The sequence below is a fragment of the Enhydra lutris genome, unplaced genomic scaffold, assembly GCF_002288905.1.
Source record: "Enhydra lutris kenyoni isolate GAN:26980312 unplaced genomic scaffold, ASM228890v2 scaffoldscaffold13, whole genome shotgun sequence".
NCBI lineage: Eukaryota > Metazoa > Chordata > Mammalia > Carnivora > Mustelidae > Enhydra > Enhydra lutris.
The window spans coordinates 49,182,742-49,206,944 of record NW_019154097.1 but is presented as its reverse complement, the minus strand read 5'-3'; the positions used below and the strand labels follow the sequence as shown (position 1 = coordinate 49,206,944).

At 48.4% G+C, this 24,203-nt stretch overlaps 1 protein-coding gene across 1 annotated transcript; it reads right to left on the bottom strand.

Annotated features, from left to right (window-relative positions):
• Window positions 1–2,977: 2,977 nt before the first annotated feature.
• LOC111145501 (NXPE family member 3-like) lies at window positions 2,978–19,312 on the bottom strand. Its single transcript, XM_022500394.1, has 6 exons — window positions 19,266–19,312; window positions 12,937–13,051; window positions 10,366–11,090; window positions 5,816–5,889; window positions 5,497–5,709; window positions 2,978–3,510 (listed from the first exon to the last, which is right to left on the bottom strand). Exons 1-6 carry the CDS (start codon window positions 19,310–19,312, stop codon window positions 2,978–2,980), a joined length of 1,707 nt encoding a protein of 568 aa, XP_022356102.1.
• Between the last annotated feature and the right edge of the window lie 4,891 nt (window positions 19,313–24,203).

Genomic DNA, 24,203 nt, shown 5'->3' with positions numbered 1-24,203 from the left:
CGGGAGGACCGAGAGAGGGGGAGCTCGCATCTGAGAGGGGTGCATGGGGGCGGCGACCGCCGCCAGGACCCCAGGGGGAAGGGGCTTCTGCGGAGTCCGGCGGTAGCTGAAACCACCCCGCCCGCACTCTGTCCCCAGCACACGGTCCGTCACGGGACTTGATGAACTTGCGGTCTCTGGAGAAAAGGAATTATTCGGTCCGAGCAAAAGGCAGTGTGTCTCGGTACAAACCGGAGAACGTCGTTTCTGAAGGCGGAGAGGGGGAGCATGTCCGCTGGCGGGATGGGACGCTGCCTGATGCACGAATAGCTTAAAAAAGCCGGTTAAAAAGTCCAGGCGGAGGTGATAACAAAAACAGGCGGCGTCCCTCAGAGCTGGGCTTCCAGTGCAAAGCAGGGCACACGCCCTCCGGTGGGACCGCGGGGCGCCTTCTCCTCCCACCTCCGCCTGAGCGCGAGTCGCGTCGCTCTTCCGGGTTGGACGGACGGACGGACGCCCCCTCGTGCTCAGCCAATGGGAGCAGCGGCAGGATCCTGGTGGGGGGGCGGGGAGATGAGGTCACGTGGGGGCGCCTGGGGTGGTCCCAGGCCAGCCGGGCCGCGCTCCGCAGGGCTGTGGTCAGGTTCCCTGTGGGCCGGGTCACCTTCCTTCTGGATGGCGGGTTTGCGCCTATCAGCTGTGTGAGACCCGGGTCAGAGCACAACCACAGCCCCAATCCTTACGGCGACTGTTTAAGTTATCATAATCTGCCAAATAAGATCTCTCTGCCCTGAGGAGTCTACCTTCCTAATACAGAGCTGAGAAAGTGTTTTTACACAAATAAAAAAGTTAGCAAAACAAAGACAACTGTACTGATTATTATTACACGATCCTGAATGATCTATTTTGGGTTGGCGATATTTGCAGGACGTTTAAAGATGTGGAATTTCAACTTACATATTTATGTCGTAAAAATTTTTTCTCTCAGTAAAAGCACTAAACGTGTTGTTATAATCAATATTTCCAAATAACTTATTTTTTTATCGAAAGCAATGTCAAATTAGACAATATTCCTTTGTCTAAGAACACCAATAGGTCTTGGGAAAAGTCACGACTAACCCAAGAAACACTCCTTTTAATTTTTGAACTAAAATATAATTGACATATAGAACTGTATTAGCTTCAGGTACACGACATAATGATTTGATATTTGTATTATTATTTTTTTAAGATTTTATTTACCTATTTGACAGAGATCACAAGTAGGCAGAGAGGCAGGCAGAGAGAGAGAGAGGAAGAACTGGGCCATGACCTGAGCCGAAGGCAGAGGCTTTAACCCACTGAGCCACCCAGGTGCCCTGACATTTGTATTATTTTGAAATGATCATCACAATAAGTCTAGTTGACCCCCATCTCCAACACGGCTAAAAATGTTTTTCTTTCTGTTAGGACTTTTAAGAGCTACTCTTAACTGTGTTCATAGATCCAATACGGTATTAGGAAGCGTAGTCACCATGATGTACACTATATCCCCAGGACTTATTTATTTTAGAGCTGGATGTTTGTACCTTTTGACCCCCTCCACCCATGGAGAAAAGGAATTATTGGTGACCCCTTCCCCACCTCTGGCAACCACTGCTTTGTTCTCCCTATGAGTCTTTTGTTTTTATTTTTTTTTTCCCGGATTCCACATGTAAGTAAGATCATTCGTCTTTCTCTGGTGTATTTCACGAACCATAACGCCTTCAAAACCCAACCATATTGTTGCAAATGGCAGGATTTCTTTCTTTCTTTCTTTCTTTCTTTTGTTTTATTTAAGATTTTATTTATTTATTTGACAGAGGGACACACAGTGAGAGAGGAAACACAAGCAGAGGGAGTAGGAGAGGGAGAGGCAGGCCTCTGGACAAGCAGGGAGCCCCATGTGGGACTCCATCCCAGCACCCTGGGATCACGGTCTGATCCCAAGGCTGACGCTTGACGACTGAGCCACCCAGGCGTCCCGATTTCTTTCTCTCTTATGGCTGATTAATATTTCATTGTGTATATACGTTACCAGACTCGCATATACAGACTTGGGTCCTTGTACCCAGCTACAATAGAAACCAAAGCCGGACTCCCAATTTAAAGGTACAGGAAAGGCTTTCTTGGGGCAACAGCTGCCATTGAAGGGAGACACAGTCACGACTAAGGTGTCACACTGGCTCTCTAAGCAACAGCCAGGGCAAGTTTTTAAAGGGACTGAGGTGGGGAAGAGGAATGATGCCTGGCAGGCAGGAGTGGGGAATCCCAGGAAAGTGGGGCGCAGCTGCAGCTGACACAGCGGGCTCCCTCATACCCTGGGCTTTCATATGCCTGCGGAGTCTCCACCTCTGGGCATGTTTTTAGCATGAAAATGAGGAGGAAAGTCAATGAAAAGTCAATTTTGGCGACCATCTGTCTGGCATCCTTTTGAAGCAGTCTGAGTTTGCTCCTTGGTACGTGCACTGCAGGAAAGGGGTGAGAGTCCACAGGGAGAGCCTTGTTCCCAGGGTCCATGACCATCTCATATAGGCCACACTTCCTTTATCCATTTATCCACTGGTGGACACTCAGGTTCCTTCCATGTCTTGGCTGTTGTAAATAAAGCTGCCATCAGTGAAGGGGGTGGTACAGATACATTTCTGAGTTAGTGTTTCCCTTTCCTTCAGATAAATATCCAGAAGTGGAATTGCCGGGTCATATCAGTAATCTCTTGTTTGACTGAAGTTTGACTTTGAAGGCTCGCTGACACTCTAAATGGAGACTCCAGCACATAAAATGACAATCCTTGCAGGCACGGATGTGACAGATGTCGCTGGACCACTGCCAGGCTTCCCTCCCAATTCTTGCTGGCTAATATATGGCCTGGGCATGAGAAAAGTAAGCAAAGAGGTGAGGACGGCTGAAGGGAAGGACGTCCAGGCTTGATCATCCCATCAGCTTCTCCGTCCACCCAGCCCAGGACCCGCAGCAGCGCTCACGTGGGGCAAACGAAGGACAGGAAGACGTTGACTTCATTGCGGATGATAAGCCGGCCTGGGTGGATCCTGTCGGGCAGGCCCAGACTGGAGGTCATTTCCCAGGCGTCCACAAAGGCCACACGGAGGTCAGCAAAGGCAGCTCGGAGAAGCCGGTTCACCTGGAGGGTGAACCAGTCACTGCCATACACGGACTTGTAGCCGGTGTTGGCCAGCTTGATGACCACGAGAGTGTGGGGCTCCCGGGTCAGCAGCGCTGCCACCGCCGCCCTGATCCCTGCGAGGCGTTGCACAAAGACAGACGGAGGAAACGTGGTGAAGTGGGCGCCCAGGCCCAGCACCACCACGGTGTGGGGGCCCCCGGCCAGGCCCCCCAGTTCCCGTACCACAGAGTGCAGGGAGGCCACCGGTGTGCGCAGGGAGCGCAGGGGCCAGCTGTGGGCCCGCCAGTGCAGCACGATGCCCCGAGTGGTCTCCACTGCCATCAGGGGCCCCGTGTGATACGTGGCATGTAGATCCACAGGCTTCAGAGCTGTGGGGAGGACAAGAGGAGGCTTAGGGGTTAATCTGGGCGTGTACTTCCTCATTAACCAATATAAAGATCTAGCATCACTTTCCTCTTAGGACCCAAGTAGCCTCTGGCCTTATCAGCAGGTTGTGCTCTCCCTAATCTGTAAGATCACCAGTGACCTCCCCGTTTCCAAGTCCCCAGACCTATTCTCGGTCCTGGGCCTCCCTGGCCCCCTGGAGCATTTTGTCTCGTTGATGTTCCTTTGGCTGCCCCCGCCTTTCTTAGCAGTATGTGGTCACTCTCTGCGGTCTCCTCTCTGACCCAGCACTTCAACTCGGATTCACCCATCAGCTCCCTTTGGCCAGCCCTGGATGAAGACTTGCCCCAGGCGAGACAGTCAAGGCTGTCCAGTTTCTGTCCTTGTGCAACGGCGGCCAGCTGGGGGCCAGAGGCTTCTGACTTCTGGTCTGTCCCCTCAACTGTGTGCCCTGATAGACAGCCAGATGCACTGCAGGGAAAGGCCCTCCTTCCTCTGCACACAGTCCCTGCCAGCTTGTCCCAACTTGTGCTTTAGGGCTCTGTGGGCACAGGGGGCCCCTTTTTCTATCTCACTGGAAGGTGCCACATCAGCTAGCAGAAGATCTGGTTTTCCCCACTTTCTGACTCGAGCTTCTGTTCATCTCTAGAAACATCTCCTGCTTAGGAAAGTCACCTCCTCCACCTGCCAGTGCAGAATTATCCCAAAGTGACCCGGGGGGGGGGTGGTCACTTGACGTTGCCTACACATTAGATTAGTTGGAACTGGAGCTCTTGTTTTCCCCCAAAGGAAGGGGCTTCACCCAGGCTAATCCTCCTGGGAGGCAAGCGCCTTTGATTCCTGCAGCAGGAGGGTAGACGACATCCCACAGACCTCAAGGCCTCTAGGTGGGAGCAGTGGATACTTTTAGGACTTCTGTAAGCAAATGTCAGCCCACATCCCTCTTGTGCCCTGTGGGTCCTGCATGGTTCTCTGGGGGTGACGGCAAGACAGGGAGGGGAGGTGAGGTTTGGTGCTGATGTTCCTTCTTTCCTTGGCTGTCATGTTGCCCCCACTCCCAGTCAAGCATCCTCCATAACCCATGTCACGTTACATGGTAGGATCTGCGCGTGCAACGTGGAGGCTCAGATGGGACTCAGCTTGCACGACATTCACCTCTTTTAACTTTTCTCCTCCAGGGAATAAACATGAAACTCTATCTGAAGCTCAGACACCTCCATTCAGTTCCAATCCCGTGTTCAAAAGCTTCATGCACACCCTCCCCGGAAGACCCCTCCTCACCAGTTCAACCCCATGTGAAGAATATAAAATAAATACACCATCGCCTCCCACTGCTGCCTCTTGCTCCCACATCTAGTCAGGCCTGCCAGGAACTCCCATTCTGAGTCCGTTTCCTGTTACCCCTAGTTACCCGGGCATCTCCCCTCTCTCTAGAAGCAATCAGTCAACAAGCTGTCGGTTCCTTCAGGATGATGGTTCCTGTACTGCTGACCCCAGCCTGCATGCTGACCTCCCCTAACGTAGAACTGGTCTTTGGACTTTCCTTTCTCAATCCAATCAATCCAGCAAACTGAAAACTCTGCAAACATTCAGCGTCTCCCCAATGTCACAAGATAAGTCCCTGGTTTCCCTACAATATTTTTCTTAATTCGGAACTTTATTCCTTCAGTATCTACTTCCCCCCCCTGCCCCCACGTGCAAATCCTCACTTCCGGCGAGGGTTATGTACTCATCATTCTTCAAACACATTCCCCCTCCTGTGAGAGCCTCCCATCATCAACCTAATTGTTGAGATTATGTGTAACTGGGCATCCTGTTCCCCATCCCTGTTTCTGCCCCAAACCCAGGTATCTGGTCCTTCCCCAGGGATCCTTCAGGTCCTTGTCCTGAAATGTTCTCTGCCTTCTCAAAGCCCTGGCTCTTCTCTCCTTCTCCGAGGAGCCCCACCCTCTCCCCTCAGGGCCACTCACAGGGCACGGTGTCCCGCAGGTACTCCCACCACTGCCGGAGCGTGGAGTCCCCCATCATGTGGACGATGCGGCCAGCCAGGCAGCCCAGGACGCTGGCAGCGGTGGAGAAGGAGCGGCCAGAGCAGGACAGTGAGTGCCACACAGCTCGGTGGTAGAAGCCAGAGGGGCTCGGGCCCGGGATCCCAGGGCGGCACGGTTGTTGAGGGGACACAACTGTAAATAATTCTTTGTAAGCAAAGCAATCTGTGGGGACAGAAGAGTCCAAAGCCACGGGCACAGAGTAAGTGCTGCCTTTTCTGCAAGCCCCGGTGTCACTTACCCAGACTCTTGTTGCTCTCCTTGGCCACCCAGATTGGAGAAATTCCCTGAGGGAGGACCTTGTCTGTCACATTCCTGAAGAGAAACCAATTGGCAAGAGGGGAGCCCTTAATGGGATTGTGTGATGGGAAAGAATCCTGGGCTGAAGTGACATGGGGCTTCTTGGAGGAAAGGATGTCCTCAGTGTCAAGGGCATCTGTCCAGTGTCAGGGCTTCTGAGAGACAGGGAGGGTGTGGGGGCAGGAGAGGATTGGAAGCTGGAGTTCAGGGATCCAGGGACCCAGGTCCTTTGCCTTGGGGATTCCGTCAGTGCAGAAAGCAGAGCTGTTTTACAATGTACCCAGGATTTTGGTTTTATTTAGGTATTGGGGAGGCCAACGGATCAGGAGATGATGCCATGGGAAAGATAAGGTATTACCCAGAGTTCCTGAGAGGCAGGGGCACACAGAGAAGCACCAGGGTCAGTCGGGGGCAGAGGGAGCAAGGGCAGAGGGCAAAACCTTTGCTGTGATTTTCATAGGAAGGAACAGGCAAGGAAAGGCAAGCAGCTGGGGTGCTTAGGATTGGACCCTTTGAGTAATGTCAGCAGTCTCTGGGCAATAGAGGGAGATTCTAATGGTCGGTACCGGCCCTCAGTGGCCAGGTGTGCAGGTGTGTTGGCTAGGATTGTAAGAGCCCGAGAAAAGGAGGCAGGGGGCGGTGTGCACTCAGGAGTGGGTAGTTGTGCTGAAGGCAGGTTGTTTGCTCTCTCCAGGAGCTAGCTAATCCGGGAGTGGCCACCCCTCCTCGGTCCACAAGGCCCCAAGGTGTCAAGGCATCACAGAAGTACAGGAAATGAAAAGCATGATTTGGGGCGCCTTGGTGGCTCAATCTGTTAAGTATCCAACTCTAGATTTCAGCTCAGGTCATGATCTCAAGGTCATGAGACTAAGCCCCAATTCGGGCTCTGGGCTGAGTGTGGTGGAGCCTGCTTAAGATTACCGCTCCCCCTCCACCAGGCACGGAACTCTCTTAAAAACAACAACAACAAAGAACGACAACAACAAACAACAACAACAAAAAAACATGATTCATAGGCTTGGAGTGTTTTGCAAGAAGTGCTGACTCTCCTCTGGTCTCACTGAACCCACTCCTGTTGGATTCTCCCTGACCACCATCAAACCAGCAGTAGCTCCCTGGTCCCTGCGACCTCTCTCTCCCCTAGTAAGTAGCCCCTTTTGGGAGCCCCTTCTCCCCAGACTCTGGCCACAGCCCTTGGCTTCTCTTTCCAGATCACACTCCCTACCTTGGTGGTCTCACTCAGCCAAGATCTCCAGCCCAGTCTTCTCTGACAAATTCCAGGTTTGTGAGTCTAGTCATTTGTTCAATATCCCCACTTGGTGTCTAATACACATGACCAAACTCCCCCTCTCCAACCCCCTACACCCCACCTGCCACTTTCTCACTCTAGCTGATGGCAACTGTCCTTCCACGTGAGCAGGCCCCAGACCCCACACTCATCTGTGAGCTCTCACTTTTTGGCACATTCCATGTTCTCTCAGGACATCCTATAGGTACTGCCTTCAGAGTATACCCAGAAATGAATCACTTTAGACACCTTGACTACCGCCACCTGAAGCAAAGGCCTCCCACCTTTCAGTCTCCCTGATTCTCCCTTAACCTGCAATCCATCCTCAAAACAACGGTCTGAGAGACCCTTTAAAAATGTGATCGGGGTGCCTGTCTTCTGCTCAAAATCCTGCAAGTGACTCCCTTTTCACTTACACCCAAAATTACACTGCCTACAGAGCCCTTCCTGGTCATGCCATGTCCTTCCCTTAATGCTACTGGTCTTCCCCTGCCACCTCCCTGTCCTCTGCCCCCTCTCAGCTATTGGACTTCCTTGCTGTTCCTTAGACACACCAGGTACACCATGGCATTTCCTCTGTCTCGAACCTCTTCTCTGGGGTATAGCCTGGGTCAACTCTCTCATCCCCTTCAAGTCTTGGCTCAGATGTCACCTTCTTCATGAAGTCTATCCTGACCCTCTATTTAACATTGCAACCACACTCCTAACCATACAACCCACCGTACTCCTAATCCTCACCTCCTGTGTATTTTAAATTTCCCCCAGCCCATATCTCCTTCTTTTTTTTTTAAAACAAAAGATTTTATTTATTTATTTGAGAGAGAGCTTGAGAGAGAAAGCATGAGAGGGGAGGCCAGAAGGAGAAGCAGCCGCCCCATGGAGCTGGGAGCCCGATGCGGGACTCGATTCCAGGACTCCAGGATCATGACCTGAGCTGAAGGCAGCTGCTTAACCAACTGAGCCACCCAGGTGCCCCTGTATCTCCTTCTAACATTCTATACACTACTTAGGTATTGCCATGTTCACTGTTTCTGACCCTCCCTCCTGTAGTAAGGAAGCTTTATGGGAGCAGGGTACATGTGGTTGCCTTCCCTGTGCCTCCAGCAGGCTCACGCAGGCAGACGTGCTCAGCTTGCATTTGCTGAATGAAGGAAAGGACTGCCTAAAGGGCTGTGTCTGAGGAGGAGAGAGGAATTTGCTTCTGGGGAGAAAGGGATGAGAATATTCCTACAATCTAGAAAAATGCCGGTTTATGGCCTTCCTTGAATGTCCAGGCTCTAGCGCCCTCTAGGGGCGAAAGCTTCCGGAAGCAGGTGAAGGATGGTCCCAAGCTGTACCCAGGTGAGGTTGGCTGCCCTCCCAGCAGACCCCAAGATTACACAAGTTTGGACAGTGGGCACCTTGGGGTGACCAGAGGACCAAGGAAGGATCCCAGATGGCCAAGGTGTCAGTTTCTTTGCAGGACCTTAGGTGAGGGAGCTCTTGCCACCAGCCCAGCTGCAGGGGTCCTCAGATGGGATTAAAGTTGATGTAAAGAAAACACCTGATCTTGGGGCTGCAAATGCATGTCAACTACACATTAGCCACATGTGTACATGTGTGGTTATCTCTTTAACGCCCGTCTTCTATCAGCACACTGTGGCTCCCGCGGGACGGGGCCACTTCTGCCCTGCTCTCCCATCCCCAGGACCTCCAGGCCTTTGGACAACGTCCGATAGAGCAGGGGCCACTCAACAGCAGCAAAATACTTGGGAGACGATTGTAAGAGCCATCAGAGCCGCTATATGCTGTCCCTGTTCTAAGCACTTTACACACATTCATTTATTTGTTCTTTACCACAAGTCTCTGAGGGAAGTTCTATTATCATTCCCCTCTACAGATGAGAGAACAGAGAAGTTAAGTGACTTCCCAGAGATCACACAGATAGAAGCTGGCAAGTTGGAGCAGGCGGAGCCGGGATCCCACACACTCTCACTCCAGAGACTCCTGGGCTGTACCCTGAGCGCCATCCCGAGATGGCTCCTGTCATTTCGTCTTAGAGTTACTTTTAATCGACCAATGCAAAAAGGATGTGTGGTTCTCCTTTTCTGACCAAAGGGAGCATAAGAATTGGTCTGGGAAGACCAAGGTTTCTTGGCACTAAATTCTCATGCCAGGAAGTCAGCGTTAGTGGGAATTCCCCAGTCTGAGCTCCCGAGAGCCTCCCAGAGACGAGTATCTTGTGGGGCCAGCAGGCACCCTGGCAGCTCGGGCATCTCCAGCTTGGCTCACCTCCTCCCATCCTCATGGTAGCCTGTGAGAACTTCTGTGCTCTTTGGGGCCACGGAGCAGCACACATCCCAGCTGCCAGCCCTCCCTGCAAACACCTCTGGCTCTTCTCTCCCCTCACTCAGTGAGGATGTCCCCGCACCCCTGCCTTCTTCTGGGACCCTGTTTTTGCCTCCATCTCCTATTCTCCCTGCTGGAGACCAGATGCCCACGTCTCCTGCCTTAAAAAATGCCTCCCTCTTTCTTGGGGTCTCTCAAAATACCCCTCTTCTCCTTGGGATCTCTCTATCCCCACCACGCCTTAGATCTCAGGGACAGTAAGGCTCACAGTGAGCCAGGCTGTTTGCCATGTCTCCCCTCCCTCCCATTCTCTTTCCCCCCAGGGAGGCTTGCTCCCCCAAGACTTAGGACAGTTCTCAGCCCTTCCCAGCTTCCAGGCTGCAAGCTCTGCCCCCCCTCACTCAGGGAGGTCACATCCATCCTCCATACTCCCTGACCACAAATGCTGGTGATTTCAGCATCACTTCTCTCCTCCCAAGAGCCAACAGAAGAGCAGCGAGGCCTGGAATGCTTTTCTTTTGCCAGAGGTCCCTGGTTCTCCTTGAAGCTTAGCTAAGTTGCCACCTGCCTGACCTACCAGGTGGGGTGCCCCTTGTCCGTGCCCTCACATCACTCTGTGAATACTACACTTAAGTACTCATCACACTGTGAGTTTTCAAAAGCCATGAGTCTCCTCACTGAAAATTTGTAGAGGGCAGGGATGCCAACCATTGCATAAAAGTAGACAGCAGTGAGTGGGAGACCTGGCCCACAGTAGGAAACATGTTTAATAGAAGGGAACAGATGAATAAAGGTAGCAGCTGGGGCAGAAAAATCACAGGGACCAGGGTTTGGGGGTGCAGGGCAGATATCCCAGATGATGCTGGGTTTCTTACCATGCCAGCAGGGCCTCCTCATGTGGTGTGGTCACGTTCCAATAATGACCACTTGAATGGCCCACCAGTGAGTTGCAGGGCAGGGTGGGAGGCCGAGCACAGAACCAGAGCTCACCAGTATCTTCATCCCTATAGTGACAGGTGGATTCTTCTTCCCCAGTTAGTAGGGGGTTCACATTGCAAGTCACAATTTCTTCATGTCCTGTGGGTCCTCGAAAATAGCCCGTGAAATCGACCGTGGCCCACTGGTCTCTCCAGATTCCCCTCAGGACCCCAACGGCCTCGCTGGAGTGGATCAGCCGCACTTGCACCTGGACCTGTCCAGCCCAGAGCAGGGGGAAGGTCAAAAGGTAGGTGCCGTTCTCCAGATCCCGGATATCCCCAGGAACTCCTGCCTTCAGGTAGGGACCCAGGAGCTGTGCCCGAAACAGATCCCCACCATGAGTCTTGGGCCTGCCCTGGTGGTCTCTGGCGACAAGAATGGCCTCCAGGTAGCCGCCCAGGGTGTAGCTGGCCTGGGAAGGTCCCCTCAGGTGGTAAGTGGAGGTCTGGGGACTGGTAGAGGACAAAAGGTTCCCTCCATCTCCTGGGGTAGGAGGCCAGTGCAGAAGATGGGTCAGGTCCGAGAGCTCCTGGAGGAGAGAGGCAGAAGACTTGCAGGCTGGGGGAGGCTGTGGGGGCAGAGGAACGGTGCTGTCACGCCAGGAAACTCTGATGTACAAGATCTGTGGGTAAAGAAAGAAGAACCTGTCAGTCGTTCGTGTCTCTTCACCTTTCTTCGGGGAAGGCATTGTCAGTCCACCAGACCTAGTTCTCCTACCTGCCTTACCTCATGCTGCTTCTGAACCAAAGCTGGTGTCTCAGTCACCACCAAACACGTATGCAGATACCAAGTTGTGTTTAAAACCATATGTCTGTGGGTTTTGCTATATTTCCCAAGGTTGGTCATTTATAGAATCTACACCTTACACAGCAAAAGAAGTTTTATCGGGAATAAATAGAGGAAAAAGTAAAAAGAAACCTTAAAGATATACATCTATGTACTTACAAAGAACAAATTATTTATCTGTGTATTTATTTATTTAAAGATTTTGTTTCTTTATTTGACAGAGAGATCACAAGTAGACAGAGCGGCAGGCAGAAAGAGAGGGAGAAGCAGGCTCCTTGCTGAGCAGAGAGCCCAATGCGGGGCTCGATCCCAGGACCCTGGGATCATGCCCTGAGGTGAAGGCAGGTGTTTAACCAACTGAGCCACCCAGGGGACCCACAAATCATTTATGTTATGCTAGATAACAGTTGTCTTCAAACTGACTCACTTCCACAGCTCCTTTTTCTGGGCATCAGTTCAAAGTTTTTGTCATTTAACCTGGGATGAGTTTATGTTGTTGCTATGACTAGTTCTGGTGAACCTGAGAATCTTTTCTTTTCTTTTTTTTTTTTTTTAAGATTTTTATTATTTATTCAACAGAGAGATAAAGATCACAAGCAGGCAGAGAGGCAGGCAGAGGGAGAGGGAGAAGCAGGCTCCCCACCGAGCAGGGAGCCTGTTGCAGGGCTTGATCCCATGACACTGGGATCATGACCTGAGCTGAAGGCAGAGGCTTAACCGACTGAGCCACCCAGGCGCCCCTGAAAATCTCTTGTTGAACATCCTTTCTTGTTTTAGGTTCTTTATCAGAGAATAGGAGATGATAATTCAGTAGAAAAGTGTCATCTTAGGATAAAGTATATATTTTAGGGATATGATCCTGACAGAGGAAAAGATTACTCCAAGAGATGGCATTTCCTCATATCACTATAGAGCAATAAACCCTTGGGGTTTGTGGAGGAGGGCAGTCGAGAAGGGTAGTTGCTGGGCAAGAGCAGGAAAAGGTGGGGGAAATTGGTTTCATACAGGGAAATCACGCAAGTAAGTCAATGCATTGGGGATAATGAGAAACTAGTTTCTCATTGTTGAAGGAGTTACAGATAATGGAAAAGGGAAGACTAGAATAGACCCTGAGGTGTTGGACTGGAATTGAAGGGATAAACGGAGTTATTTTATAACGTTAAAAAGGAGCAGTTCAGGGGCGCCTGGGTGGCTTCCCACTCTCTGTCTTCCCAATTTCCTGTTCTCCTTTAAGTTCCACGGTCCTGATATCCAACTCCATTACAGCTACCCCTCCCGACATAATTTGCTCATTGTTTTTCTTTTCTTTTTTTAAAAATATATATACCTATATATATTAGATTTTATTTATTTATTTGACAGAGAGAGATCGCAAGTAGGCAGAGAGGCAGGCAGAGAGAAGGGGGGAAGCAGGCTCCCCGCCGAGGAGAGAGCCGGACTTGGGGCACGACCCCGAGATCATGACCCAAGCTGAAGGCAGAGGCTTAACCCACTGAGCCACCCAGGCGCCCTGCTCATTGTTTTTCTAAGAGCTTGTCCCTCTATGTCACTTCTGTTTCTGGATTAGAAAGAGGAAAAAGGGAATGACAAAATGGAGAGCTTCCCTCAGCCTCTTTCTCCTAGATGGAAAGGAACCGGTTCAAGCTTTAGGGACAGAGACGAATGGAAGGAAATATACTTACACAAATTACAACAACTGATCCCACAATCACGGTCATGTGCCACTTGAACTGTCTTATGAACAGGTCTGTGGGAACCTGGAGTGGTTTACTAGACATCTGGTACATGATCAAGAGCCTAGGTAGATAAGAGTGTAAAATCAGAAGGAGTGTCATTAAGGACGTGGCGAAGTAAGAGTTTTCTACAGTCTCCTCTACAAAGAAGACCAATAATGACAATGTGGATGAGAAGGCTTCTGCCCAAGTTCAGGTGTCCAGTGGAGAAGTTCCAGCAAGTCCCTTGGACCAACTACGATCCAGCAATTCTATTTATGTCCACAAAAAACCACATCGGAATGTTCATAGCAGCCTCATTCATCATATTCCCAAATTGAAAAAGAAAACAGAAATATCCACCAGTGGAAGATTAGATAAGCACGTTTTTTTGTTTTTTTGGTTTTTTTTTTAAGATTTTATTTATTTGACAGACAGATCACAAGCAGGCAAAGAGGCAGGCAGAGAGAGAAGAGGAAGCAGGCTCCCCTAGAGAGCAGAGAGCCCGATGCGGGGCCCGATCCCAGGACTCCGAGATCACGACCTGAGCCAAAGGCAGCGGCTCAACCCACTGAGCCACCCAGGCGCCCCGTAGATAAGCACGTTTTGATATGTTCCTACAACTGAATAACAACTAGCAAGAAAAAGAAAACATGATGAAAGAAAGTGTGAATTAAAGGATATCACATTTCAAAACCAAGGGGGAAAAAAACCTATCTAATTATTTATAAAATATATACTATTATATAAGCATAGATATGTAAACATACATATATATCTGTATAATAGTAATAGGATATGAAGAATATAGAAGGGCACACAGCAGATAATAATATTGATCATATGTAGGACAGAAACAGGGAGACAGGGTGTTCATTTAGGAAGAAGAGATAGGGAGAGAGAAAAAAATCCGTGACTTAAAACGTGTGCACGCACACACACACTCACGCACACAAAGGATGTGTAATATGATCCCATTCATGTAAAACTAGACACACGTATGCCTGAATGCATAAAGAGGTTCTTGAAAGGATGGTTACCAAATAATTAGTTATCTCAAAGTAATGAGATTTCAGGGGTCTTTTATTTTCTTCTTTATATTTCCACGTGTTGTTCAAATTCAAGTAAAAAGCATGTGTTATTTATATGATCACTTTTTTTTTCCCAAGGGAAAGCACTGGGGGAGGGACAGAAGGAGAGGGAAAGACAGAATTTTAAGCAGGCTCGCCCAGCCCCGTGCAGGGCTCAATCTCATGACTCTGAAATCATGACCTGAGCTGACGTCGAGTGTTGGATGTTCAACGGACTGAGCTATCCAGGTGCCCCTATACAATCACCGTTTAACTGTGGAAATAAAAAGTGTACTTTTGGGGAGGAATTCTCTTCCTCCTCTGCTAAATCCCAAGAAAAGACAGGAATAAGTGAGGGCAAAGACAGGCATAGCCCTAAGTACTGCCTCGGTGACATGTTAAAGTAGGAAAAGACCAAGGACTTGAGTCAGGAGCTAAAGAAGGAGCTAGTGGCCCAGAAGCAAAGTCAAGGGAAGGCCCAGAAGACTACTTCTATAGGGCCCACAGGTTTGGGGGTTATTTCAAGCGGTCTACAGCCAGAGGGAGATACCTCCACCAGAAACCTGGCCTGGAGCTTGAGAACTAGAACTTCTGCTGTCCAGCATGAATCCTGGGAATGGCAAAGAGCTCATTCTGCCAGACGCAGTGGCAACCTGGCTGTTGGGTAGGATGGGGGACCATAACGCTGAGGATAAACCGAGACTCCTCTTGGCCTTCTGCATTCATTTCTTATTCATTCATTCATTCATTCATTCATTCATAATATATAGATACATACACAGGGCTTTAACACACCACCCTGAGATCAAGACCTGAGCTGAAATCAAGAGGTACATGCTTAACCGACTGACCCTTTCAGGCACCCCAACCATCTGCATTAATTTCTGCCTGTTCTCTAATCCAGAAGAGCAAAAAGGCCTGGGCCAAAGCAATAAAGCCAGTAAGTGGTGTTACCAATACCATTATAATTTTCTGTATTATGGTCTCCAACAGTGCCTATGTGGAGACCAAGTAAATATATAACATGCAAGTGCAATTAAAATCATGAGGTCCCAGGGACGCCTGGGTGGCTCAGTTGGTTGGACGACTGCCTTCGGCTCAGGTCATGATCCTGGAGTCCTGGGATCGAGTCCCGCATCGGGCTCCCGGCTCCGCAGCAGGGGAGCCTGCTTCTCTCTCTGACCTTCTCCTCGCTCATGCTCTCTCTCACTGTCTCTCTCTCAAATAAATAAATAAAATCTTTAAAAATAAAATAAAATAAAATAAAATCATGAGGTCCCAGAGCTGCCTGGCTGGCTCAGTCAGTTGAGCATCCAACTCTTGATTTTGGCCCAGGTCATGATCTCAGGGTCGTGAGATCGAGCCCCGCGTCAGGCTCTGTACTGAGCTTGGGATTCTCTCTCTCTCCCTCTCCCTCTGCCCTTCCCCTCTGGTCGCTCTCTCTCTAAAAAAAGAAAAAAAATTATGAGGCCCCATAAAAATGTGAAGCAATAACGACAGCAAGAATAATAATAGCAACACAGGACACCTGGGCAGATTTTTAGCTTCTGCCCCAATGAAGATGGGAGGCAGGGGGAAGTATATGAAGGGAAAGAGATTTGGTTCCTCAATGGCTATTAGCAAACTCCAGATAACATTCCCATTTCATCTCTTTTCTTGAAATGCGAGGACTTGGCCCCAAGTTCTACTCACCTACTCACCTCCATCAAGCACCTAGAAACTCCAGCCCTGCTTTCTTGCACCTATAACACTGGACAGACTTCCTTAAAAATCTAAGAACTGGGCGCCTGGGTGGCTCAGTCGGCTAGGTGTCTGCCTTTGGCTCAGGTCATGATCCCGTGGTCTGGCATCGAGGCCCATGTCAGGCTCCCTGCTCATCGGGGGAGTCTGTTCTCCCTCTCCCTCTGCCCCTCCCCCCTCTGTGCACGTTCTCTCTCTCAAATAAATAAAATATTTTAAAAATTTTTTAAATAAAATCTTTTTAAAAATTGAAAAAAATGTAAGAGCTACTGGCACTGCTGTAATAAATGCAGTCATCCTCGCTGTGAGGCATCTGCTTCCAGATTATTACCACATCATGTTTATTCAACATCTTATCAAATCTCAGGCAAATACTAATAAGAGAATTTCACTTGGGATGGAGCCAGGTATCTCTTTCCCAGCTTCATAAAGCAGCTGCTGCCTCCTCTTTGATTCCTCCCCTTCCAGCTCCTCCTTTAAGAAGGAGCTATGTCCTCCTCTGCACTTACTTGTTGGGGCTGTTGAAAGACCTAGGAATCCAGACCACCCTCCCTTAGAAATTCCAGACATGCTTCCCCTCAGTTGCTCCTTTTCACTCCTGGGACTAGGTTGTAGGCTCCATATTTTCCCCCAACACAGCTCTGGGACCTAGACAGACACGTTCAGCTAGGGCAGACCAAGAGGAGGAATCAATCTACCTAATTATAAATGTTGCCCAGGGACAAGTCAAGTCGATGTCATAACTCAATCCCCAAAGGGGTGCCAGCAAAGTCAGAGAAGCTTGTTCAGATAGTGGATGAGCAAGTCACTACTGTACCTAGACTTGAACATACTTTTGAAATTTGGGTGGCAATCAGCAGGCATGGTTCCCCAGCCAGCACTGATTTCAGGACCACCTAGATGATTGCTGTCCATCAGGCAATGGTCGATAGGAGCAAAAAGGGAAATAAGAACCACGATGGTCCCCTGCCACCCAATGCCACCTCCCTTTCCCCTTTCACTCAGTTCATGAATGAGAATGAGCTTGCAGGGAAACCATGAAGTAGGTTACAGAACCACAGGGTCAGCTGTGGAGTGTGTAGCACCACACTCCAAGATGGCTTAGACATTATCCTTATCTTTGTACAGTTGGATGCTGGCTACTGGCTTTCAGGGGTGGACATCTGGTATCTCTATCCTAGAGACACTCCAATCTTCTAGAAATAAAAGATCCATCTCACCACCACCCCAACCATGAACCTGCTTCCAGTTCTCCACAGGGTTGCCAGTGCTAACTGCCATCTCTGAGGTCTCTTTCTATACTAGCTTTCTCAAGTTTCCCAGCAGTATTGAAACTGTTGACTACTTTCTCCATCCTAAAGCCTTACCGGAGTCTTCTGTCTTCTTGACCACTTGGCGCTGCCTCACACCCCCCTTCTGTGGGCATTACCCAACGTTCTAGTTCTATATATCATTTTCTCAAAACCAGGCACCATATCTTGTGCCTTTCTTTGTATTCCACACAACATTAAAGACAGTAATTTGCCCAGATCATGGTTTGGGCAAATCATGCTTGACAAGTAGCCCAAATTCCCTGTTCCCTCAACCTGAGTCTGCCCATGTGTCTACTTCCTTTGCTCACATTTCCTTTCTGAAGCGTAAGCCCGCTTACCTAATCTCAGGATACCTCCCAGTGCTTCTTCTTTTTTTTTTTTTTTAAAGATTTTATTTATTTATTTGACAGAGAGAAATCACAAGTAAGCAGAGAGGCAGGCAGAGAGAGAGGAGGAAGCAGGCTCCCTGCTGAGCAGAAAGCCCGACACGGGGCTCGAACCCAGGACCTGGGATCATGACCTGAGCCGAAGGCAGCGGCTTTACCCACTGAGCCACCCAGGCGCCCCTCTCCCAGTGCTTCTTACTCTTTCTTTCCTTCCTCTACAAAGTCCCCAAAGTCTTGTTTCCTCTCTTCATAGCAACTCACAGGGTAACATCATGCCAGTGCTTCAAATATTTCCCAAGTACAGCATCTCCAAACATGTGGATGATGGAGCCAGTCAGGCACCCAGAATGAAGTCCAATGTGCAGAGATGACCGCTGTTGTAGGAAAGAGAGCCACGCTTTGCAGCAGAATAACCTTAGAGTCTGAAAACACAACAGCAAAGAAGAAATGTGGGAATAAGTCTGCAGGCAAGAGGCGCTTAACCACTGTAGAACACTATGGTCCAAACCCCCAGACAAAGCATAATGACTTCCTCTTCCCACTCACTAGAAGGTCTTTGCTACTGACATCTGTAGAACAGAGCAACATCCTGGGGAGAGGGCCATGTATGTGTCCTTTCTAAAGAGAAACTAGGCTTGAATCCCATACCTAAGCAGATGTGGGGAATTTTCAAGGGACGATGTCCTTGCTTAAAGACTGAGCGCTGGGGCGCCTGGGTGGCTCAGTCATTAAGCATCTGTCTTCAGCTCAGGTCATGATCCTGGGGTCCTGGGATCGAGCCCCACATCAGGCTCCCTGCTCAATGGAAGCCTGCTTCTCCCTCTCCCACTCCTCTGCTGTGTTTCCTCACTTGCTGTGTCTCTCTCTGTCAAGTAAATAAATAAAATCTTTAAAAATATATTTAAAAAAAAGAGTGAGTGCTTTTTTCCTGAGGGTGAATTTTCGTTGTCTTCTAGGTAGCACTCAAGCACTAAGAGGAGAAAAAGGGGCTCAAGCTGGGAGAAGGGTTCTCAATGCTGTGGCTATAGGAAATGCATGGGAGGTTGGGGGAAAAGAGAAACTCTCAAATCCACAGTTTATATAGAAAAATATTATTTTGATTCTACTTCCAAAATACATAATACAAACTATTTGACCAGACGAGATAAGAAAGATTGATTTACAAAAAGGAAAACTCAGGAAACAGAGAGGAAAGTATTTGGGTCAGGGTCTGGTAAGGAGACAGAAATACCACCAGATCACACACAGAATTTAATATAATGAATCATTAACCAGGGACACGGAGTCGTGCAGAGGTAACTAGAAAAGCAGAATGAGAACACTGTGTAGTGTGGATTCCAACCACAGGAACAGCCACCACCCTTGGGACTGAGGGAGCTGAGAGAGGTTGTTAGAATGATGAAAATTTAGAAACATAGGAGTCCATGGAGATAACACTCTGTAGAAGGGGACTGTTCAACTCATTCTGAAAGTGGTGGGAAAAGCACCACTGCATCAGCCTCTGTGCAACGATCAGGTGCTGCCAGCATGAGGAGGGCAGCTGATGCTCATTGGAATGGGACACAAGCAGCGATCCCGTAAGCAGCAGATGGGAATAGCAAGTCCCCCTCTCTTTCCTGAAGCCTTGTGCTCTCCCTCTGGCATCTTCTACTAGAAGGTCCTAAGAGGCAACCAGCAGGTAGAGCAGAGATGTTTGCAGAGTCCCAGCCCAAGACTCCCAAAGTCGAGCATGGAAGGGTAAGTCTGGAGTTGAGAGACAATTGTGTGTCTAATGGCAGAGGCAGACAAACCAGTAAGTGAATTTGTTGCTTGGAAACTGCTCCGTGTGAGCAATCATCTTCGCGTTTTCTAGCAGCCAGGCCAACACGAAGGGATATAAAATGTTTTCTTCCCCAGTAAAGTGAAGCGTTCTGAACAGAAGAGTCACAACAGCCGTGTTTCAGTTTCAAAAAGGAAAGAAAACTGTATTATTATCATAGAAACCTGATAGACACAGAAGAGGAAAGGAATCTACATACAGATGTAGGTTAACAGTAGGCAATAAATGAAAATAAGGCTGCGTTACATCAGCTCAGGTACTTACAACATTCAACCTCATCAGCTGGGGGAAGCGCGTGGAAACAGCCAGGCTGGGGTTCCGATGGAGAGGCCTGGATGGGGTGTCCTCCCGTCAGGTGAGGCTTCCAACTGGCCATCCCCCAAAGGGCCATAATTATAGGGCAAGTAACAGGGTTTGAAATTAAACATTTGTTGGCCTATGTGCAGTTTGGAGCGAGCTGCATTTCCATGTTATCATTTTCCTGTATTTTCAAGGAGCCTGGGTTATGTGTGTCTGCCTCCCCTCCTGGATTCCATGCCAGGGGTCCAGCCCAGCCTGGAGCAGGAGGGGACGTGAGACAAGATTTGTAGCTCTTGGCGTCCAGAACAGAAGAACAGTTCTGATCTGGAGGCCAGATGATATATCTCAAACCATCAGGCTCCCAAGGTCATTCACATGGCACAAGTCTCACAAACAATATTTCTTGGCCTGCCTGTGTACGTGGAGGTCCACGTGGTCAGCTCTGTGGGACAAATCACAGAAACATCTATCCATATAGAACAATAAGATACAGCTTTAGAGAAAAATGCTGTTAACTAAACTATAGAAGACATGGGGAGGGAGGAAGCTTGTCTGGGGGAGAACTTGAGAGAACAAGGTCTCTAAGGGAATGGAGTTTGGCTGAGCTGGGTCAGAGCTGACATAGGGAGGGGAGTCGTGCTCAGGAGTTTGCAAGGTGCTGGTTTCTTTCTGGGTCAGGGGTTTCCATCACGGGCTATGGTCACTTTCAGCTAGCTCCTTCCTGAATTTTCAGGCAAGGTTGAGAGCTGAATACAGAGTATGTACTCATCTAAAATCATAGCCAGGAAGTATCAAGCATCTACCTTTTCCTAGGGTATACATTCCAAGGCAAGGGCTCAAGCTGTGCTACTAGTCCAAGAAACCACTTTGGGCATAGTAGACAAATCCTCAGGGATCTTCTTCTTGCTTAATTCTCCTCTCTCATCTCTTCCCTCACCCTGTCCCCATCTCAAAAATGTTGCCATGTGATTTATATCATCCCTGGGCATCTCTGTTTCCCAGCCTGGAATGCCCTTTGATCTAGAATCTCCAAGAATACTCTGTGCCTGGCTAACTCACAATCCTCTTTTTTTTTAATCTTTTTTTAAAAGATTTTATTTTTTTATTTATTTGAAAGAGATAGAAAGCACAGAAGTAGGGAGAGAGGGAGAGAGAGAGAGAGAGAGGCAGAGAGAGGGAGAAGGAGAAGCAGACTTCCCAGTGAGTAGGGAGTCTAATGTGGGGCTCGATCCCAGGACCCTGGGATTGTGACCTGAGCTGAGGGCAGATGCTTAACGACTGAGCCACCCAGGCACCCCACTCACAATCCTCTTTTATTTTGATTTTTATTTTTTTTAGATTTTATTTTTATTTATTTGACAGACAGAGATCACAAGTAGGCAGAGAGGCAGGCAGAGAGAGGTGGGGGGGAAACAGGCTCACCGCTGAGCAGAGAGCCCGATGTGGGGCTTGATCCCAGGACCCTGGGATCACGACCTGAGCCGAAGGCAGAGGCTTCAACCCACTGAGCCACCCAGGTGCCCCCACAATCCTCTTTTAGAACTCACTTCAAGTATCTTCCCTTTGTGGAATTCTTCCCTAGGCCCCAAAGGCTGGGCCACATGCCTACCCTGTATACTCTCATAGCTCACCCCTTACCACATGAAACTGTAATTGCCAGTCACCAGGGGCAGGATGATTGCTTACTCTGATTAATCAGAGTTCTTACTTTCCAGAAACAGGAGTTAATTCGCCCGAGTAAAGAATCATGGATGTTGGGACGCCTGGGTGGCTCAGTTGGTTAAGCAGCTGCCTTCGGCTCAGGTCATGATCCCAGCGTCCTGGGATCGAGTCCCGCATCGGGCTCCTTGCTCATCAGGGAGCCTGCTTCTCCCTCTGCCTCTGCCTGCCATTCTATCTGCCTGTGCTTGCTCTCTCTCCCTCTCTCTCTCTCTGACAAATAAATAAATAAAATCTTTAAAAAAAAAAAAAAAAAGAATCATGGATGTTAATAGGAGGATTCTGGGTACCCCAAATACTGCTCGGAGACTCGAAAAGCAAGCTTGAATGCTAAGCTTCTAGGAATTATACCCCACACCATGCTCTGAATATGACTGCTCAGGCACTCACCACCACAGCTACCGCCTGCCTAAGCAGTAGGAGAAATTCCCACTGTTGTTTACACCAAGGATGCCAAATTTTTAAAAAGATTTTATTTACTTATTTGACAGAGAGAGAGCCAGCACGCAAACACATGTCGAGGGGGAGGGAGAGAGGAAGAGGGAGAAGCAGGCTCTCCATTGAGCAGGGAGCCCGACGCAGGGCTTGATCCCAGGACCCCAGGATCAGGACCCAACCTGAAGGCAGACAACCGACTGAGCCACCCAGGAGCCCCCAAGGGTGCCATTTTTGTGTCAGGAGCCTGACCTTGCAACCACCTCTGTGAAAGCCATGAAAGGAAGGAAGGAAGAATCAGCAAAGCCACCACCAGGGGACACACTACAGAAACACCCGTCCATGCAGGAAGGAAGGAAGGAAGGAAGGAAGCAAGCCAGCCAGCCAGCCAGGTATCTCTGATGTCACTCTTCCTAGCAAAATGGACTCTTGTGTGGACCTTATTTTTTAGGTCATTCATGTCTGAATCGAAGGATGGGATATTATGGAAGCTGAGAAAAAAGAGGGTTTCATAAAGGAAGGAGCGTTCTGTGACCCCTGTTCACTTGCACTGGTGCGTGTGTGTTTTCCCTCTTAAATATTTGAGAAAGAGAGAGAAAGAGTACAAGCGGGGAGGAGGGCCAGATGGAGAGGGAGAAGCAGGCTCTCCACTGAGCAGGAAGCCCAATGCTGGGCTCAATCCAGGACCCTGAGATCATGACCCAAGCCTAAGGCAGATGCTCAACCAGCTAAGCATCCCTAAATAAGTAAAATACTTTAAAAAACCAACTAGTCCTACACTGACAATAGAACTATAAATTGCAGAATCCGCATGTGGAACATTTACAAAAATTGATTGTATACCGGGCCAAAAAGCAAGGCTCATCAAATCTCAAAAGACTAAATTATATGACATATATTCTCTGGTCACAATGTAATTACATCAGAAATCAATGACAAAAATAGTACGAGTGGAAAGATGTTCATTATATCTCAGCTGAAACCAAACTGAACTACAAATTCAGTATAATCACGGTTATTCAATATAATCACAACATAAGCCAACAGGAATTTTCTTTTCAATTTCATAAATTGGTTAAAAGATTTCTACGGAAGCACAAAAGGCCGCCAACAACAACAAAACCCTGCCCAGACCCCTTTAACGAACAAAAGCAAGCGTAGGTTTTGTCCTGTAGAAATGCAGAATTACTCCAGAACTACAGTCATGAAGACTGGGTGGTATTGGTGCTGGTACAAACAGACGAACAGTATAGACAGCCCCAAAACAAACCGATAAACCGACACACCTGATTTATGAGGCAGTCGCACTGCAGAGCTACGGGGAATGGACGGACTTCTCATTCGACGTGCCAGGTCCATCAGGTATCCAAACATCCCAAACTCTTTTTTCTTTTTTCTTCTTGTCTTTTATTTTTTTTTTTAAAGATTTTATTTATTTATTTGACATAGAAAGAGATCACAAGTAGGCAGAGAAGCAGGCGGGCGGGCAGGGGGGGGGGGGAAGCAGGCTCCCCGCTGAGCAGAGAGCCCGATGCGGGGCTCGATCCCAGGACCCTGAGATCATGACCTGGGCTGAAGGCAGAGGTTTAACCCACTGGGCCAACCAGGCGCCCCTCTTTTTTCTTTTTTAATGTCCTTTCATAAGTAATCCAGAGAGATTGAAATGAAAACCACGTAAGTCGCTATTACACGTGCACCAATTTTGCCAAATATTTAAAAATGATAAAATCTTTAAAAATGAGAGTATCAGATGCTGGCAAAAATATGGGACAACTAGAGCTGCTTATGAAAGAGTAAACAGGCAAAACCACTTTTGAAAAATTGGCAGACTCCAGCACGTCAAAAGATACATCTACTCTCTGATCAGCAAAGCCACCACCAGGGGACACCCTACAGAAACACCTGTCCATGCAGGCTATAAAGTCACAGGCACAAAAATACAGCAATTTTTCATAATAGCCCATCAATGGTACAATGTAAAAATATAGTGTGATATAATCATAAAGCGAAACATCGTATGACAGCGGAAATGGATGGCTTGCAATTACATGAAGAATACTTAAATGCTGTATTTGAGCATAGGAAGCCAGACAAAACAGAATTCATAGTGTATGTTTTCATTTACATGAAGCTGAAAGTCAGGCAAAATGCACACATATTGTTTGGGAATGCCTTATAAGTTGGAAAAACATATTAAAATATTATAAAAGAATAATGAGTACATCTAGCGTAACAGGAGAAGGGGAGGGGCTATAACTCGGGAGAGACATGGTGTCAGAGGCTTCTGGAGTGAGGGTTTTGTTCTCTTTCTTATTTTGGGTGGGAGTTATACGAATGATCATTTTATAACTATTTGTTGAACTGTTTTACACATTTCCTCTGTTTTATTTTCTAAAAAAATTTTAAGTAAATTTATGCACACCAATTTTTATATATGCATTTAAATCTTTGTATT